We start from the raw sequence: 19,652 nt of genomic DNA on the forward strand, positions 1-19,652 counted from the left end.
CCAGTCTTGCTCTCCCCTGTTCCCCCCCCCCCTGTTTGTCTGGCTCTGTGTCCGTGTCGCTCCTTCAAGCTTAAAAGGCTTATTTTCTATTACTCTGTGTCTCACTTATATTCATAAATAATATCTCTCAAAATGTACTTACACACTCTTTCTCCCTCTTGTTTCTCCACAGATAGAGCACATGAGCCTCAGTCTGGATGTTATGGAACCACCGATGTCAGAATCATCAACATGGAGAAGTATGACGAAGACTTGTTGGACAACCCATTCTTCGTTGCACTACAGAATCAACATTCCTCCCTCTTTAACACTGTGACATCAAATAGGTACACGGTAAGTGCACTTTTCATGCTAATCAGGTTCCAAACTTCTTCCAAAATATCAAATAAATTTTGGTTCTTTATAAGGAATTATCAGGATTACCCAGCATTGCCCTTGGCAAAAGTGTAACATAACTTCTAACGCTCTCTTTCTCCCTTCCTGGTTTTCTCCCTCCTCTCTCTCTTTTTTCTTCATCAAGCCTATTTCTCTCTCTCGATATACACACTCACCTTAACTCGAGTCGGTGTAAGGGGAAATATCTGTGAAAACATCGGTTATTTCCCTTTACGTGTCAACATCAAAAGTTCTAGATGTTCCTTAAGACCATTAAATACATCCCATAAAGAATGAACCGTTTTTCTGTATTTTAGATATTATTTTTTCTGCAGTTACACCAATTGTAAAAATATCAACTTTACAGGAGGTTGTTGAATATTTTCCAGTTTTTTTAGTGAAACCTACATACATGCATGAAGTTATTTGCTCTTTATATTATGGAAGAAGAAAAAGATGGCTATATCACATTTTCCATAAAATTCATAGATGATTCTTTGATTCCAGACCGTCACAAAATATTTCTGGCCGGCATTTTGTTATGTACTGCTTGTTGCCATGTAATTTGTTGCTCAGTGCATAGTGATGTTTCTGTTGCTTCTTGTTGCAGCCTTTTGCTTTTTTAATAAGTTTTAAAAGTTATTAAAAATATCTTAACAATTAGTTGTTGTGGCAGACCTCATAATGTTAAGGAGAGGTGCGGGTGATCACTGTGTCCCAACAAACAGAAAGAACACAATGGAAATCCCAGGCAATCAAAGGAACAATGGTACAATCCTAGGAAAGGTGACCTAGACTGTATCCGGGCAAGAAGGAAGGAAAAAATGGAAATCCCGGGCGATCGAAGGAACAAAGAGTCTGCCCCAGGAAAGGTGACCTAAGCTCTATCCAGACAGACAAAAAGAGAAACAATGGGAAATCCCAGGATTTAGAACGACCTAGATCCATGACGTCAGTCGGTCAGTCATGGGTCAAACCAAAACCAGCAAAAGTGCAATAAACAAGTTGGCGAGAAAAAGGTTAATAGGTCGAAGTGATACCAATAAAAAGAGAGAGAGAGAGAGAAGTCAGTCAGCAAGAGAGCCAGTCAGTGGTCAGTTGATCCTTTGGAAGCGAAGACTATGTAAATCCAAATTTGAATTCCTGACATCATTGACCGGCCGATCAGATCAATAAAGAAGTCATCATTATGTTGTAAATGTTGTCTTGTGTCACATCCTTCATCACGAACGAAAGGTAATTGTGTTTATCATCTTATAATGAACATTGTAACCCTTCGAAGATTATGTATCCTCCACCTCCATCATCATAAGTGAAGTATCTCCTCCTCTAATAGGTGTTAAAAGAACTGTAATATAAATGTCTTCTCTCCCTCATCATCACTATCGTTAGGTCTGTATTACATGAGTGCCGTTATATATGTGCCCCAATATGAACCCCCGTCATCCTTAAAACAACAATACGTCAAAATCTATACGAGTATCCATCATACAAATATCCATATAAATATATATATACATGATATCCCAAACTAAATGCACAGTATAATGGGCGATCGTGTTGTATATACTGTATATGGTGCAGAAGTATGGCCTGTGTGCAAAGTTGTAACTTGCATGGGTTGTTCTCATTTGGTCAGACATGATGTGGTAGAGCTGTTGATTTAATATGTCATTGTTAGTTATCGCCTGTTGTAAGGATTGAACCTTCAACATCCAAAAAACTGTCACTTAGAACTGATTTTTAATCATTGTGCCTCATGGTAATAGTTTTTGGAATATGAATAATACAAATTGATAATTCTTCTCTCCAAATTCCTAAAACTTAACCCCAAAATTTGATTTTCAGCCTTTAATTTTTTTTATTATTGAAGCCCTGATTTTATTTTTTTTTTTTGTCTTTTTTTTTTAATCTCAGGTGTGTGTGCCAAGGTGTGGTGCTGCTCGAACTGCTAATTTGAATGAAGTGGAGTTTGAAGATCACATCCTTATTCCAAATGAAGAAAATGAAGAAGTCGGACAAGATAACAAGCAGTTACAAAAAACATTTTCAGGAAAGGTGAGAAAAAAGTTGGGGTTTTTTTTGTTTCTCGAAATTTTTAATTTTTCTCGAAATTTTTAATTTTTCTCGAAATTTTTAATTTTTCTCGAAATTTTTAATTTTTCTCAATTTTTAATTTTTCTCGAAATTTTTAATTTTTCTCGAAATTTTTAATTTTTCTCGAAATTTTTAATTTTTCTCGAAATTTTTAATCTTAAAATTTTTATTTTTTAATCTTAAAATTTTTATTTTTTTCTCTAATTTTTAAAAAAATTTTCAGTCAAGTTGCATTTCTTTATTACACAAAGCAATCATTTTTTTTGTAATCCTGACATTTTATTTTTGTCTCTTTTTCATGTCGTTTAATTTCATTTTCTCTTTTTTATCTTCATTTTGTTAGCCTTTCACCATCTTCGTTTTTTTTTTAAATTTCACTGTAATAACAAAGCAGCACTTTTTTTTTTTTGTATTCAGAGTAAGATTTCTCTCTTAATTTATTTTATATTTTAAAATATTTTGTCTTAAAAGGTTATTTTAGACCTACCTGCTTTCGCACATCTAGAAATGTATCCAAAGAGAATGGAATAAATTATTGATGGTTTCTTTGGTTTTTTTTTTTTTTTTTTTTTTTCCAGGCTGTGTTGATATCCAATGGACAGATTCATTTGCAAGAAGGCTTTGCAAACAAACAGAAAATCAACATTTTGTTTGAAGAAACTTTTTACAATGTTGCCGATGAATCTTACCGTGTTTTATGTGTCGAACACATTTTCAACACAGATAGCAGTGAGTTGGATTATTTTGTTTTCTGTATCGTCCTTTACAAATTTGAAAAACATATTTCTATTCACCTAATTGTAATGAGATTGCCCCCCCCCCTGATCATCAGAGAAGATAGTGAATAAGAATTAGAATTTAAATGTTAACAAGATATGGGGTCCATAAAGTTACAATGATGCTTGGTTTCTAACTTTCAACAAAACGGACCTGTCCGCTTAAATTCCTGACTACCTAGGCCTGACCAAAATAAAACATTCTTCCTTACGAATAGGTCCTGGATATGACCTAAAACTATATCCGATGGTGAGGCCCCACCTTGTGGCCTTTGGGGAGTGTGGAGTCACCCTTTAATTGCCATTGCTCCCAGGTCCACTCTGACCCAGAGTGGTAGTACCTGTTAGGGTCCCAACTATGGGTTAGATAGAATCTGACGTAAAAAAAATATACTCCATTAAAAATCGTTCCTCAAAATAAGTAGATTTGGCATCAAATAACCTGAAAGATAGATGTTAACATTTTATTCCGGGCAACACCGGTTAACTAAAAGATAAATGTTAATATCTTATGTCGGGCACTACCAGAGAACCTTGCTGGCTTAAATTCTGCCAAAGTATTTTTTTTCTTTCCTTAAAGCAAAACAATAATAAATGGTTTGGTCAAAGTGGACAGAATGATAACTACAAAAAAACAAACATGCGTTTTGTTTCAAGTCGAGCGATGGTGACAAATTCGATACAGTCATATCCAGTGCAAAAAAAAAAAAAGGGAAATATTTTTTCCCTTTGATTGCTTTGAACTAAAAACCACACACACACACGTAATTGTTGGCATCACAAAATATATTTGTGACAAGATCAAAACAAAAGATAAATAAATTCTTTGGAGTTAAAATTTAACACACGCATTTGTCGGCTTCAAAGAATGTTTTTTTCAAATCAAATATTAAATGATTCGGTGACTATTGATAAAACCATTTGAAATTTAGATCAAGAGATTTTTCAATTTTCCATAACATATTTTGTCGGGATGTTGACAGAACAATAAATTGTTAATTTCCTTTGATAAGGAACAAGTGTCACATCTAAGGGCAGAATTCACAAAGCATTTTTTTTCTGGACGCAGTTTTCTTACACGGTTATCGCGTATTACGCAGTTTCTGAATTATCCAATGAGAGAAAACTGGTTATTTTCCATGGGCGTTTTTGGTTGATCGGGGAGGAGTTAGAATTATTCTTGGATTGTGGATTTGACGGATGACCAAAAATTGGCCATCCGTCAAATTATCCAATGAGAGAGAATCAGACGATTTGGTTATTGAGCATTCTGATTGGTCGGGAAGGAATTGGTAATTGTCGCCCCGCCCAGTGCGGTACTATATAAAGACCAAGAAATCAGAATTAAATCAGATTCGGGAGAGAAGAGATTGAGAAAGACTCTGAGAAAAACAGAGCAAGTCCGAGAGACACGCCACCTCACCTCTCTCTCTCTCTCTCTCCCCCCCCCCCCCCGCCTATTGCCCGTTAACTAAAAAGGGTTAAGTTAATAGACTTGTAAATTCCAGCAAGTGGAAGCCCACTTAGAAGTTTAAATGCTTGCTTACAAACTCATGCTGTATATATGTTTGTATATATTTCTTTTATGGTTTTCTTTCAATACATTCTATATAACCCAATCTCCGGAGTCTTTGTTATTCAAAATTCTTTGATGTGCTGATATTCCCTTATTATTTTTTTTTACTTGTGAAACTGCTTCCGTCAACGAGCACCCGGTATCTCCGAAGACGAAAATTCTTGACGATCACAGAAGATCCGGCCTTGTGGACGTCGCAGCAAAGACGATTCCATCAACGCACTAAAGAAGGGCTTACTGGGTGACGCGACGGCCACGACCAGGTTTCATAATGCCGTAAAACAAAAACAACCAACCAATCCTTACGAATAATGTCTACTTGCCATCTAATGCAAACACCTAATCTCTTTTTGCTGTTTTATTTTGAACTAGCGGCGTTGCCCAGGTGTTTTTAGGTGTATGTGTGTTGGTGGAGGGGGGGATAGAGAGGTTGCAGGGAAGAGAAAAGGGCATCCCCTACTAGGCTACGAAGTCTATTAAATGGTTGCTTTCCACAGAATGAACCATTTATTAAAAATAATAACCTCGCTAAATTTATTAGTTATCACTCTTGAATATCTTTAACCTGATATTCCATTGAAGTAGTCCGGTTCTTAAATAATACAGGATGGAATAAAATTGTTGCCATAGAAAAGGCAACATGATTTCACTTTCATTTGATGAAAAACCGGTTTCTTTTTTTGTTTGGATACCATCTACTAGTTGGTCAGTTGTTTACAAATCCTAAAAGCGATAGGAGCCTTCTATCATGTCTGAAAGTGACACAATGTTCAACGAGCGAGATCGGAGATGTGCCGCTGTACAACTTATGCTCTTTACTGATCCAAGTTATGACCACAGGACCATTGTCAGCACCCTCAAAATGCAAATCCGGATGGTTCAACGCTTAAGAGCACAGCTCAACAAGGTTTCCGGTCACGGTTATGGTCTTTGGTGTGGTTTCAAGTGAGGGACACACATATTTGAAGTCGGCTTGAAAGTTAACACCAAAGTGTACCTGGATGTGGCAGCAGGATTCAACGCCAGCCCACGAGTCCAAAGAGACCTAGAGTACCCTTCTCTCACTGTCCTTCCCCTGACCTGAACCCGCTTGACTACTTTGTTTAGTCATACATTGAAAACCTCAAACATGACCTCCCACAACACCAAAGACAGCCTGATCACTGCTATCCACCAAGTATACGCTTGTGGAAAACGCATGCTCCCAGTTCCAGACCCATATCAAGGCGATGATTGAGAGTAAAAGTGGCTACATTGTATAGATGTCAGCTCTACTACATAATCAAGTTACCGGAGTTGAATTTTTTCAATCAAAGTCTTAAAGCTGTAATGTCATTTTCTTTAGGGCAACAAATTTATCGTTCCACTCTGTAAAAACCCTTCCATAACTCTACCACTAATCTAAGTCAGAGATTTTTCTGTCAACCAGAGAAGGGGAGGGGGGAGGCATGGAATTTTGATTAGAACACTTAATTAGTACATGGGGGGAGGGTAGTATAACTTGAACCTTCAACCCCTAGAAGAGTGTAACTTACAACTGAATTTTACCAAGTACTTTATCAACTATACTACGGGCTTGAAATGAGAGCATGCTATTTATGTGGATTTCAACAATTTTACGGTGATGTAAAATATACTTTGAAAGACCAAAGTTTGTGGAGAAGTTTTAAAGTTCTTGAATAAGAAGTAGACAAAACTGTAAGAACGTTTGTTTCAAAGTTCTGTTGTGTGAGTTTACCTTCTGGGTGGTTGTGTTCACTGGAGATATAGGAGCAGACTTGAAGGAATTTCAGCATGCCGCATACTAGTTTTCTAGAGCGGGCATTGTTGATATTGAGAATCGAGGTGAGACACGTCGCAGATGTCACCCAGCAGAACTTTGATTTCAGTTGGCCAAGCCACTGCTTTATAGACCTGTTTAATTTCACACAGAATTGTTACTTTTTGAGTTTAAAACGATTTTATTGGTTGGAAAATAATTTGAGTCCATACGTTCCTATGAAAACCAACTTGCTTTTTGATGTGGTGAAAAGAATGAAAAGAACTAAGCAGATGAAGAAAAAGGGTAGCAGATAAAGACATTGCATCTCGATGTAGAAATCCGACGGTGAAAGAAATGCGAAGGAAAGAAGAGCAAAGAGTAAACCAAGTGAGCAAAGGAAAGGAAAGGGGTAGCTTATTATGCTGATTAAAGCTTAAAATACAAAAGTCAAGTATCATGGTTCAATTGTGCTCTACACAGATTTTTCTATTTCGAACGCGCTCCCGTCTTATTAGAGAACCTATTGTTGATTGTATACGCTGCGACTTTCTTCCGGTGCGGTGATAAAACTTCTGAAATGCAATTCTGATCTTAAGCTGTATAAGGTGTTAACTTAAAAGTCCGACTTCCTTCTTTAATTGGATTTTTTTTTTATTTTATTATCGATTTTTGTTATTTATGGGAGGCGTTATAATTGGATCACAGGAAGGTGCTGGTCTGAAATCATGACTTTTGAAGTAAGTTCAGAGGAATTCCATGCATGTTGCTGAATTTGACGGAAAGATTGCAGAGTTCAAATCTTATGAAACAAACACTCAAGCTCAGAACTAATCTAGTTTATAAAACTCACTATACCTGTCTGTCTCCATATTTTCAAATTCTATGTCTTCCGAAACTAAAAGTCGCAGAGCAGCATTAGGGACCTCAAATGATTGCATTTTTTATTAACCGTTCTTATATGGGTCTTTAGTCAGTGAAAATAGTCAAAAAGGGGTCAAAGTTTATTTTTAATCAATTCATATGCGTGTCATGTTGGTACAGTGGTAATGTCACCAGCTTTGAATGCTACAGTTTTGCTTTCAGTTTTGATTCTAGCTGATGGCACCCAAAACTTTTTGTTTTACTTTTAAAATTACGACTCTATAATAATATATACAAATTCTGGATAAATTTAAATATCATATTTAAGCATATTTTACGACCGGGCAAAGCTGCACCGCCTCCGCTAGTAGGCAATAAGAATTGGTTTATATATTCTTGGTTTTTAAATATATACTTTTTGAATTCAGTTAAAAATTACTAATATTCTAAATTACTTGAAAGAGGTAAACCTCTCCTCCAAAGTATAAATCTACCAAAAAAGAAAAAAAAAAAAATTTTCAACCCAAATTTCTTACAGACCTTCCTCCAATCTTACCTTGACATACTGGAAAATAAAGAACATCTACCTTACTAAGACATCCAAAGAAAAAAAAAAAAAAAAAATGAACTTATTTGGCCTTAAATGACCATGCAGCTGTTGATAGGCCAATAAACTGAACAAACAAACAAATTACTAATTACACAGACGCAACTGGTACCACAACACATAGCTTCTCTATATCTCATTCCCTATCACAGACGGTTACGTTTCCAACCCGTTTCCCTGACCAGCAAGAACAACACGCATCACTTTTAGATCTGTTTCTGACCACAGTTCCTGATGATTGTGTTACGAACGCCCACAGCCCACTTGGGAATGCTGATCATGTAGTGATAATAGTTGAAATCACCCTAAACTCTATAGCCAAAATGGAAGAGCCATTGCTCAAAACAACGAAATATTATAAAAAGGCCGACTGGGAAGGCATCAGGGATCTCATTAGAGACGCCCCATGGCGAAATATCTTTTCACTTCCTGCTGAACAGTTTGCAAATGAGACCACTGAATGGTTCAAAATAGCAATTGAAGCACATGTCCCCACGTGGAAATTTTATAGCAAGCCCCACTCTACCCAATGGTTTATTTCCACATGTGCAGTTGCCATCACGCAAAGGCAGTATGCGTACCACAGATTTAACCAACATAAGTCCAGTTCAAACAGACAGAAGTATATAGAAGCCAGAAGTAACTATAAGAAAGAAATAGCGACAGCTAAGAGAGAATTTACTGAAACCACCCAAAAACACATCGAAGCTCAGAAATTAGGAACCCGTGACTTCTGGAAAATCTACAACAGTGTAGTAAATAATGGGCAATCAACAATTCCCCCACTAACCAACAATCATGAAGTTGTTTACTCAGCAACCGAGAAGGCTAACATGCTTGCCAGTCAGTTTGCCTCCAACTCCCCACTAGACCCTGCTAACCACCCTCTCCCAGACTTTCCTTTGCGAACAGACGCCACACTTGACGATCTGAAAATCACCCCTTCTCAGGTGCATGCTATTATAAAAAATCTTGACACTGCAAAAGCATGTGGACCTGATCTCATCCCGGCTGTGCTATTAAAAAAGTGCACCGCCGAAGTAGCTCCAATCCTCTCCAAACTTTACAACAAATGCCTTAATGAATCTTGCTTTCCTGCCTGCTGGAAAACTGCTTCTGTGGTACCAGTTTTCAAGAATTCTGGTGAAAGAACTGGCCCAGCAAATTACCGCCTCTTAGCCTCCTCCCACTTTTTGCCAAAATATTTGAGTCCATAATTAACCAAGCTCTAGTCCATCACCTTACAGATGCTAAACTTTTTACCGACCAACAACACGGATTTAGGCAAGCCCATTCCACAGCAGACATTCTAACTGTAATCTCCGAGCATATATACCATTCACTTGACAAAGCAGGGGAGGGTAGAGCGGTAGCTCTAGATATATTTAAGGCTTTTGACAGGGTATGGCACGAAGGTCTTCTCAGGAAAATCAGATCATACAGTATCACTGGTAGAATACTTAACATAATTAAATCCTTCTTCAATAAGAGAAAAATCCAGGTTGTCCTTGATGGCCGTACATCTAAACAATATAATATAAATGCGGGAGTGCCTCAGGGGTCTATCCTTGGACCTCTATTATTCCTAATATTCATAAATGACCTCCCTGACAAAATTGACTGTAAGATTGGTATATATGCTGATGACACCACGCTCTATAACCGATACGACAGGAAAACAAATGAACACATATCTAAAGAAATGGCAGAAACACTAGAGGATGACCTTCAATCTGTAGTGGAATGGGGACAAAAATAGATGGTCGCATTTAATGCTGCCAAGGCTAAACTTGTTTCCCTTAATAACTACAAGAAACCTTCTCTACCACCAATAGCAATGGCTAAAGACTCTTTATCTGAAAGCACATCTTTTAAACTCCTTGTTTTAAACTCCTTGGCCTAATGTTCACAGGAAACATGAGTTGGAACAATTACATTAAGAGCATTGCCAGGACCGCTGCGAAAAAGGTAGGTTCTCTCTACCGTGCTAGAAAGCTACTGACGCCTGAAAGTATCCCGTACCTTTAAAAGGCCACCATTCGCCTATGTATGGAATATTGTTGTCATATTTTGGCTGGTGCATCTGCTACTAGTATCTCTCTCTTAGACAAGGTTCAAATCAAAAGAGAGTCGCCAACCTAATAGGTCCTGAACTATCATCCAAGCTTCAGCCTCTGTCCCATCGACGCCATGTAGCATCCCTCTGCCTGTTCTGCAAGTACTTTAACGGTGTATGTTCCGACGAGCTGCAAGCACTTGTACCCCCTCTACGTAAATACCCTCGACAAACACAGCAAGCAGTACAATCTTACCCCTTCACAGTTTAGATCCCTAGATGTAAGAGAGCCTTCTACTCCAGTAGTTTCTTTCCCAGAGCCGCTAGACTTTGGAACTCCCTGACACATTCCTGCTTCCCCAACTGTACTGACATGCTGAAGTTCAAGTGCAACATGACCCGCATCTTGCAGCCCAACTCCCCACCTAGTACCCCTGTAGCCTGTGTCCCTACTAGTAGCCCCCTACATCAAAGTGGCAATGTGCCTTGTTTGGGGTGAAAATGTGAAAATGTAATAAAAAAAAAAAAAATAATACACAACAATTTAAATTAATACCACTAATAAACGATACAATACTTTCCCCAAAACACACAAGGCCGCCCAAAGATTTGAAATAATTGAGTATGTGTTTGTTAATTAACATTGTTGAAAATTCATTAGTTGTTATCGATCTGTCTATCTATCTATTCAATGATAAGCTTAAAATAGTTTATATTGGGAGTTATTTATTGTTTATAGAATTAAGTTTAGCAATAGATTTTAGCTGGGATGTTTATATAATTTAGCTAGGTTAAATATAAACAAAATAAAGCTGAAACCACCCCCCACTCCTGCTAGTAATAACCTAAACAATCCAAATTATTTGTAAATAAAAAATATTTTCTTTTTTCATGTTTTCAGTATTTGTGTATTTCTTTTCAGGTACTGCGCAGTCTTCACCATACCAATCCATACCAACATCTTTCAAGGAATGTTCAGAGTTACTCTGGGGCCATCCAGGTAAAAAATAATTCATGTCTACACTCTCTATAACATAGTAGATGTACATGTGACCCATTGGGTCAACAATGATACATTAATGTATACATTTAATCCCCATAATTTTATTCAGTGCCAAACATTGTTGTCATCGTCAGTGTTAAACAAGTTAGACTCTTGCATAAAGTTCACAAAGATCGTGCCTCAGGGTTGTCTGGTTTGCATGAAGTCCTCTTCCTCATTTGTTGCAGCTATTTGGTAATCTGCAACATTGCAGATTTTATTCCTTGACACAAAATATAAAATTAGCTAACAAAAAGAGGAGGGTGAGGGTGGAGAAAGTAGTGTGTGTAAATGAAAATTTGCTAATTGTCTATGTATGCCAAGCAAACAGCAAAAAGAAAATCAAAACAAAACAAAATATCAGATATGAGAGAAGGGAAAGAAAAGGGGGGTAAACTCACAGTTCATATTTTTTTCTGGTTGCACCATTTGTGTTTATCCAATTTTCTTTTACCATTCGGAGCATTAAGGACGCTGGCCGAAAAATATCTTATTTAGTTCTTATTCTCTCTTCTCCTTCGTTACTTCTTCATTCATATATTTTGTTCGTCTCATTTAAAAACACAGCAGAAAATCCACCATCTCCTCTGCTTATTGTCTGCTTCAGCAATCGGATCATGGTGAAGATCCACCAACCCTTTCTCTTGTCGTCTGCCTTTCTTCTTCATGGTACATAACTTTTCGCATGCTACTTATCGTATGTCCCATGACACAGTCCTTTTGCTGAGTGTCCCAAAGGACCCAACCTGTCTGGAGAAGCACACTGGTCAAATTGCTCAGAAGACCTCAATGAAAAACAACTCTGGATTCGTACAGGCTTGAAAAGTTCTTGAATTTTGACTTTTGCCTTGAAAAGGCTTTATTTCTATTATTAACTTGAAAAATCCTTGAAAATATGAAAAATGTCTTGAAAATTGCATTCTTTATGTTTAGTAAAAATTTCTGTCAAAATATTAAAAATGAAATCAAAACAAATAATTTTTTAAGTATTAATAAAAAAAATCCATTAAAATATTTTTTTTAATTATTGAAAGTAAAATTGAAATACATTGTTCTGAAATGGCATCATATTATTGTGGATACAAGAGTTATATCCCTTTAACACAAAACTATCTGATGTTTTCCATATAATAACATAGGGTAGTTTTGTGATAAATGAACATAACTTTCGTATCCAAGACGGGACCGTCCAATGGCGATTCCCCTCCCACCTCCAAAAAACAATTTTGATAATCAAAAATGACGTCGGACGGGTAGAAAAAAATGGACAAAATAACAGCCATTTTGGTTGGGAATTTAAAAGCCATCAAGAGAGTTAATATTTGCGATGAAATAAAAATGATTTAAAACTACTTAAAAACACCAAACAAATGATGCAGGTAGGTTGCAAAGTAACTTTTCTTGATTGTATCCGTCTTCAGTAGCATTCAAACTCCAACGGTCCACTTCCAAGTTCAGGCCTCAACTGACTAAACATACAACTGATTCATTCATCCTCCTACTCCTCTTCCTCCTTTTGACTGATTCTCCTTCCCATCACCTGGAATCTTTTCACCCCCTGACTGATTCCAACCTTTTTTTAGTAGTCACTGCTCAGCCGCTCAGAAGTTAACCAATCGAGACAACCACCGCAAATAACATCCCCATCCATGGGAGCTTATCTGCAGATAATCTTGTATGTTGATTTTTTACAAAGAAAATATCACTTGGGTAGTTGGACTCTGGCCAGAGATATTTTCAGTTCTCTGTGCCTCTGCCTATTCCCTTGGCCAAGCATATATCACTGCAATATCTGCAATTCATATGCATTAGCAGAACATGTATGTTTACATAAATGCCATTCTTTTCTTGCAATAAAAATTTTCTATACCACAAATATTTATTTCTACTTGAATGTTAACATGTTTATCCACTATTCCACAAGCTAAACTTTGCATTTTTATTTAAAATTTCATGTTTTAAAGTCCCACACACACACATATACAATGGACCTTTTATAAGGTCCCAGTCTTTTTTCGTATGGGCACTTCTCCTTTTCAAAGAAATCTCCTCCGGCTGCAACTCACTTGTACCATTCCAACAACTTCTAGAAGGTCCCATAATAGTCCTCTTGAGTAAGTGTGTCAATGACCTTTGTCACAGCCTCCTTCATCTCCTTAATTGTCTCATATGACAGCCTCTAAGGATCGAATAACCAGAAGTCACAAGGATCAAGGTCAGAACTATAAGGATGGCGAAGAACTGTTTTGATATCCATCTTGTTCAAATAGTCTGTGACAAGGATGAAGTTATGGACTGGTGCATTCGCACAAATCCTCCACATCTTCAGTTCATCGTGAATAATTGTGTGTAAAGTTCCCACACGGACATCAAACTGTGCACTTATTATTTCTATAGGCACAAGGCGGTCCTTATCCATGAAATTCTTTATTTGGCCAATCAACTCTAGTGTTCTTACTCCCCCACCTCACCCTTCAGATTCCCTGGCTTGAATCTCTTATGCCACTCAAAAACATTTTTGATTCATGCAAGATGGTCCAAAAGCGGTCTGAAGCATTCCATACGTTTCTGTGTCATTTTTCCAAGTTTAAAACAGAATTTTATTGCATATCATTTTTCTAAAGTGTTCTCACATCCATATTGCACTTTTGAAATTCACCAGCTGTGACATTCAGGCTTTAGTAGAGTGTATTCCAATTCCTGCTGTAGCTGTTCATTTGAACTTGAAATCATAAAAATTGGTCAGTCATAAAATGTATAGCAATAACATACTGTATTTTCAAGAGTCTATGACAATTTTAAATGCTTGTACAAAAAAAATCTGGAAATATATTTAAGGCACCTCCTACACATATATAATATAAACGGCTATATGTCTGTCTCCATATTTTCAAACTCTATCTTCTCCAAAATTAAAAGTTTCAGAGTGGCGCTAAGGGCCTCAAATGATTGGATTTTTTACGGACTATTCTTTTATGGGTCTTTCGACAATTAAAATTGCTTTTAAGGGGTCAAAAATGGGTCAGAATTTAAAAAATCATTAAGCATTTTGTACATTCATCTTAGTTTATTTTTTATTTTTAATCAGTTTATATGCATAACACGTCTGTACAGTGGTAACGTCACCAGCTTTGAATGCTACAGTTTCTGTTTCGATTCTAGCTGATGGCACCTAAATACTTTTTTTTTTTACTTTTGAAATCACGACTCGATAATAATATATACGAAATCTGGACAAATTAAAATATATTTAAACGTATTTTACGCCTGAGCAAAGACTTATCGGGATAACGTAAAGCTCAACAAATTATTTTAGAGTTTGTATAGAGTATCAATAAAATAAGAAAACGACAATATAAAAATACATCCTAATGTATACAGATTTATTCATTTATTCAATAAGGACGCTACATCAATTAGGGGTGTAGGATAAGTAAAAACTCTTTATACTATGGTATTTCGAAGTGAATAGGGATGTGACATCTAGCAATAGTTACATTACGAGCAAAATAATTGCGCAGTGAGAGATAAAATATTGAAACTGTTTGGAGGTGGAAAAACTAAAGTGATCTCAGTGATATAGGAGGAGTATAGCTATACTCCTCCTATATCACATAGATATAGTTGATTGGGGCACATCTTCAGAATGGATGAGAACAGGCTCCCTTGACTAACTCAGATCAAGCCACAGGAAAAAGACTTATCGACCATCCTCTACAACAATACAGACCAATTCAGAATCACTCTGAAAAACGCTGAATTTGACATTCACAGCTGGGAAACAATAGCCCAGGACTAGCATCATGCCTGGTGCCAAACAATATGAAGCAGAAGAGAGATGGCAAGAAAAAACTAAAACTTGCCTGCCTTTTCTCTCCGCACAGATTCTATGCTGAGATCCGCCTGAGAAGCCATCTGTGAGCCAAACACTAAAAGAAAAGGAAATTGAAATTCTCGGATACAAGAAATTGGCTGTTGATATATTATATCATTTTTTTAATGCCAGATGGCAGAATAATCAGAAATAATCTGAACATTTTTTTTTTTTTTTTGACGTTTCTTAATTTTTGAGATGAGGATTGGTTATTCATATTATTTGGATTCTTCAGACTACTGTTCTCATCTTGAGTGTCATTTTCACAACGTTTCGGTCGATGTAACCTCCGACCTTCTTCGGTGTATCTTGTCAAACTTGGACGTTTCTGTCGAACTCGGGAATTTCGAGCGGAACCCTTTATTTATTTCATGAGGGTAGTGCAAGGACTCATGGCACAGTGGTTAGAGTACTTGGGAAAATCAATTGTAAAAAGTGATATTTTCCTGAAGGTTGAAGGTTCAATCCTTAGTGTGGGCGACCGAAAAATACAATTGCGAATTACTTAGGAACTCTATCCAGTCATGGCTGACGGAACAAGAGCACACTACTCTCGTAAAGTAAATATAGGGTTCCACTCGAAATTCTGCCCAAATTCCAGTTTTCTTTTTTTTTTTTTTTTTTTTTTTTTTTTATTACATTTTCACCCCAAACAAGGCAGATTGCCACTTTGGTGTAGGGGGCTACTATCAGGGGCAACAGCTACTGGGGTGCTATGTTGGGATTTGGGCAGCAAGATGTCGGTTCACGTTACACTTGAACTTCTGCATGTCAGTACAGTTGGGGAAGCAGTGGCCTGGAATGGAATTCCAGAGTTTAGCGGTTCTGGGGAAGAAACTACTGGAGTAGAAAGATCTTTTATATCTAGGGATCTCTACTGTGTGGGGGTGGGATTTAGCTGCCTGTTGCATTTGTCGAGGGTGTCTACGTCATGGGGGCACTAGTGTCTGCAGTTCGTCAGAGCATTCACCATTAAAATACTTGTAGAACAGGCAGAGGGATGCAACGTTTCGTCGATGGGACAGAGGCTGAAGCTTAGATGCCAGTTCAGGGCCTATCAGATTGGCGACTCTCTTTTGAACCTTGTCTAGGAGCGAGAGACTAGCAGCAGATGCACCAGCCCAAATGTGACAGCAATACTCCATACATGAGCGAATAGTGGCCTTATAGAGGTACAGGATACTTCCGGGTGTTAGTAGTTTTCTAGCACGGTAGAGAGAGCCTACCTTCTTCGCAGCGGCCCTGGCAACGCTTTCAATGTAATTGTTCAACAGGAATATTCCCAAGTTCGACAAGATACATCTGAAGAAGGTCGGAGGTTCCATCAACCGAAATGTTGTGAAAATCACACTCAAGATGAGAACAGTTTTATGTTTTGCTGAATAATCTTTAATTGAAAATTTGTCATCTTCTTCACATTGTTTTGGTACTTGAAATGTAAGCCGCCTATAAAAATTATAATCCTTTGTTTAAATAATATATCTACTTGCCTGGTATAGCTCTGATAAGCATTTCTCTAAATAGATTATATTTGTCTTCTTTTAGCCTATAACCTTCATTTGCGGTTATAGTATTTTGGTATCCTTAATTTGGTGTTGATCATATATTTAAGGTTTCTATTTGATGTCTAATCCCGGTGTTGATGATCAGAATTTAATCAAATAAAAAAACTTTTGTATCATCTTGGAAACAATTGTACACAGATTGGTTCTTAATGTTGAATTCTTGGAATCTAAATAAATTTATCTGTAAATTATTTTTATACTAGCAGTTCAGCCCGGCTTTGTTCATAACTTTATGAGCATATGTATATGCATATATATATATATATATATATATATATATATATATATATATATATATATATATTAAAAATTTTGACTCATGTCCAGGTAACCTACATCTAAAATTTCAAGTGTTTAGACCTAAAATTGGCAGAGGAGTTTGGTAGAGTCTGCAAAGGTCAACTCTTTCAACTTTGACCTCTTGGTAGCCAAATTTTTGCCCAAAAACTGATTAAAAACTTGCATGTCTGAATACTTTTTATGTAAAATTTCAAATGTTTAGACCCAAAATTGACGGAGTAATTTGGTAGACTGCAGTGATCAAAATTTTTTTTCAACTTTGACCCCTTAACATTTATTGTTTTAGGCGCGAATCAAATGTAAAAAGTTTGATCTATATTCAAGTAACCTACATCTAAAATTTCAAGTGTTTAGACCCAAAATTAGCGGAGGGGTTTGGTAGAGTTTTCAAAGGTGAAAACATTGAAGTTTAACCCCTTGACAGACAAATTTCTGGCTGAAAACTGATTAAAAAGATTTTCCCAAATCTCAATACCCTTTATGTCAAATCTTGAGTCTGTAGACTGAAAATTGACAGAGTAGTTTGATAGGGAAATGTGCACACACAGACAATTTCACGTTTATAGATATATAGATTTGCTTATATATATATATATATATATATATATATATTTATTTACCACAGTAATAAATTTCTTATATATGGAATAGTGGTGACTCCCAAGTAAAAAAAAAAAAAAAAAGTGATTGAAAAATATGTCATTGCTGATTCTTTTCTTTTTAATAAAGCTTTTGTATACTGCAGATTAAGGACACGGACGAAATATCAATTTGCTTTCGCAATTTGTTTCTACTCAACTGCTTACATGCTTACTCAATATTCCACATGCTAAACATTGTATTTTGTTTGAACTTTCATGTTTTAAAGTCCCACGCATATATATATATTTGTGTATTTTTTTTTTTTTTTTATGTCAGGTGGCCGAAGAACCAGAGATAACCTGGACAAAGTGTTACAGCAATTTGTATATGTCTATGGGAAACTGGATGTGTATAATTTTCGGAGTATTGTGGTGAGTTGACCATTGGTTAGTCACGTGTACTCACCCCCTCTCTTTTGCATCATTTCCACCCCACATCACCCACCAATCTTAATTTAAACACGTTTTGATTTTTATCTTGTGGTTAAAGGTTAACGTGCATGGCATAATCATGTTGAATCACTGATTCTCATTGCAGCACCTAAGTTAAGCAACTTTGAGCCTAGTCAGTACCAAATGGGTGACCAGTTGGGAATACTGAGTGCTGTATGTAGGAGGACATTGACACATTCCTGCAAGAACTGTAAAAACACAGTCATCTCCCCTGACACAACTGCGGACTGCTTGTGAATTTGATATTCCCAGAAGACTTCCTCCATTGGAGGAAATCAGTTTAACTAGCCTAGGATTAGTGACACTTGAAAAAAAAAGGGGGGATTGACTCAATTTCTGTAACAATTTCGACATTACATGATAATTGTTTAAATGAAGATTTATAAAAAATATATGGCATTAGTAGATGAAATGTTTCTTATTTAAAATTACACTTATTTAAAAAAAAAAAAAATTTAGAAAAATCTTTGATGTACGTAATAGTCACAGAAAAAAAATCACATGAATTGATCAAGTAGTTTTATTTTTTTTAACTAAAAAAAATAAAAATTTACAATTTATTTATTAATTTTAATACTAAATTATATCCATTATCAGGCTGATTTTGATCTTGATAGTTCAAATTGAGTTGTCTTCCACTTATTTATACATCATAGCAGATCAAATCATCACGTTTGATTTTCTTAGTTAAAAAAAAATCTATTGATCAATTTATGTGCTTTTTGGAATATGGCATCTTCGTTCCCTGATAATTATGTACATTTTTCTGTATTTTTGGTTTTTAACCAAGTGTAAATATAAATAAACAGAAGAAAATATGTGAGTATATTAAATTCATTTTAATAATTTTTGAATAGAAAAAGTAGTTTTTTTAATATCGATGTCGGAGCAAAAAAAAACAAAAACTTTATAGGTATTGTATGAGGATCAAACTGGAACCCTTGAGGCAAAATTGTAAATTAAAGTGTGAAAAAAAAAAGCGTGCGACATTAACCATTGCACCACCGCGACATACCAACGGAAACGCGTTTGAATTTATTTAATAACTTAGATTTGGCAGGTGCACGTTTTAATGACTTAATGAGGTCAACTGTTGACTGCGGAGTAGTATTTCATTTAGTACGGAACGCGGGGGTAGGGGGTAACCGGAAAAATGCCGCCAGAATTAATTATAGGAAAAGGTTTAATCCACATGCAGCGAGCAAAAACTGTTGAATATTTATCTTCCCGAAGTCGAGCAAATTAAATAGACAGGCAAGCTCCGTTGACAACTCTGAGATATTACGATTTACATGTGATATAAAAAGTTTTAAAAAGTTGTTAGGCGAGCGACCGCTTCTCTGAAAAAAAGCCTTTTGTAGACATACAGAAAAAGCGAACACACACACATACATTTTCGCTTTTATATTTATAGATTACCGGTAATAAAGATTGAACCTTCAATCTCAAAAAGACTATCACTTGGAACTGATAATTTTTTTTTTTTTTTTTTTTGCATCAACGCTGTTATCCATTCCACCATGTGAACATGACTGACGGAAATCCATATAAAATAAATTATTAATCCTTATTTAAAAAATTCTGAAACTTTATTTATTTTGCATTCTTTTTCTGTTTCTACAAAGTTATAAATCCTTATTATTGTGATGACAAAAATAAACAAAATG

At 36.2% G+C, this 19,652-nt stretch overlaps 1 protein-coding gene across 2 annotated transcripts in view; it reads left to right on the forward strand.

Moving 5' to 3' along the window:
• Positions 1-19,652, forward strand: part of LOC145297797 (ankyrin repeat domain-containing protein 27-like) — a 118,399-nt gene that overhangs the window by 14,585 nt on the left and 84,162 nt on the right. For both annotated transcript variants that reach the window (XM_080144083.1, XM_080144085.1), the window contains exons 2-6: positions 173-333; positions 2,293-2,433; positions 3,051-3,201; positions 11,033-11,110; positions 17,810-17,904. In XM_080144083.1, coding sequence (XP_080000209.1) covers positions 232-333; positions 2,293-2,433; positions 3,051-3,201; positions 11,033-11,110; positions 17,810-17,904 — 567 coding nt within the window. In that variant the 5' untranslated portion in view covers positions 173-231. The remainder of the gene's footprint in view (positions 1-172; positions 334-2,292; positions 2,434-3,050; positions 3,202-11,032; positions 11,111-17,809; positions 17,905-19,652) is intronic.

Source organism: Euprymna scolopes, chromosome 18, assembly GCF_053919585.1.
Source record: "Euprymna scolopes isolate OS-2025 chromosome 18, ASM5391958v1, whole genome shotgun sequence".
NCBI lineage: Eukaryota > Metazoa > Mollusca > Cephalopoda > Sepiida > Sepiolidae > Euprymna > Euprymna scolopes.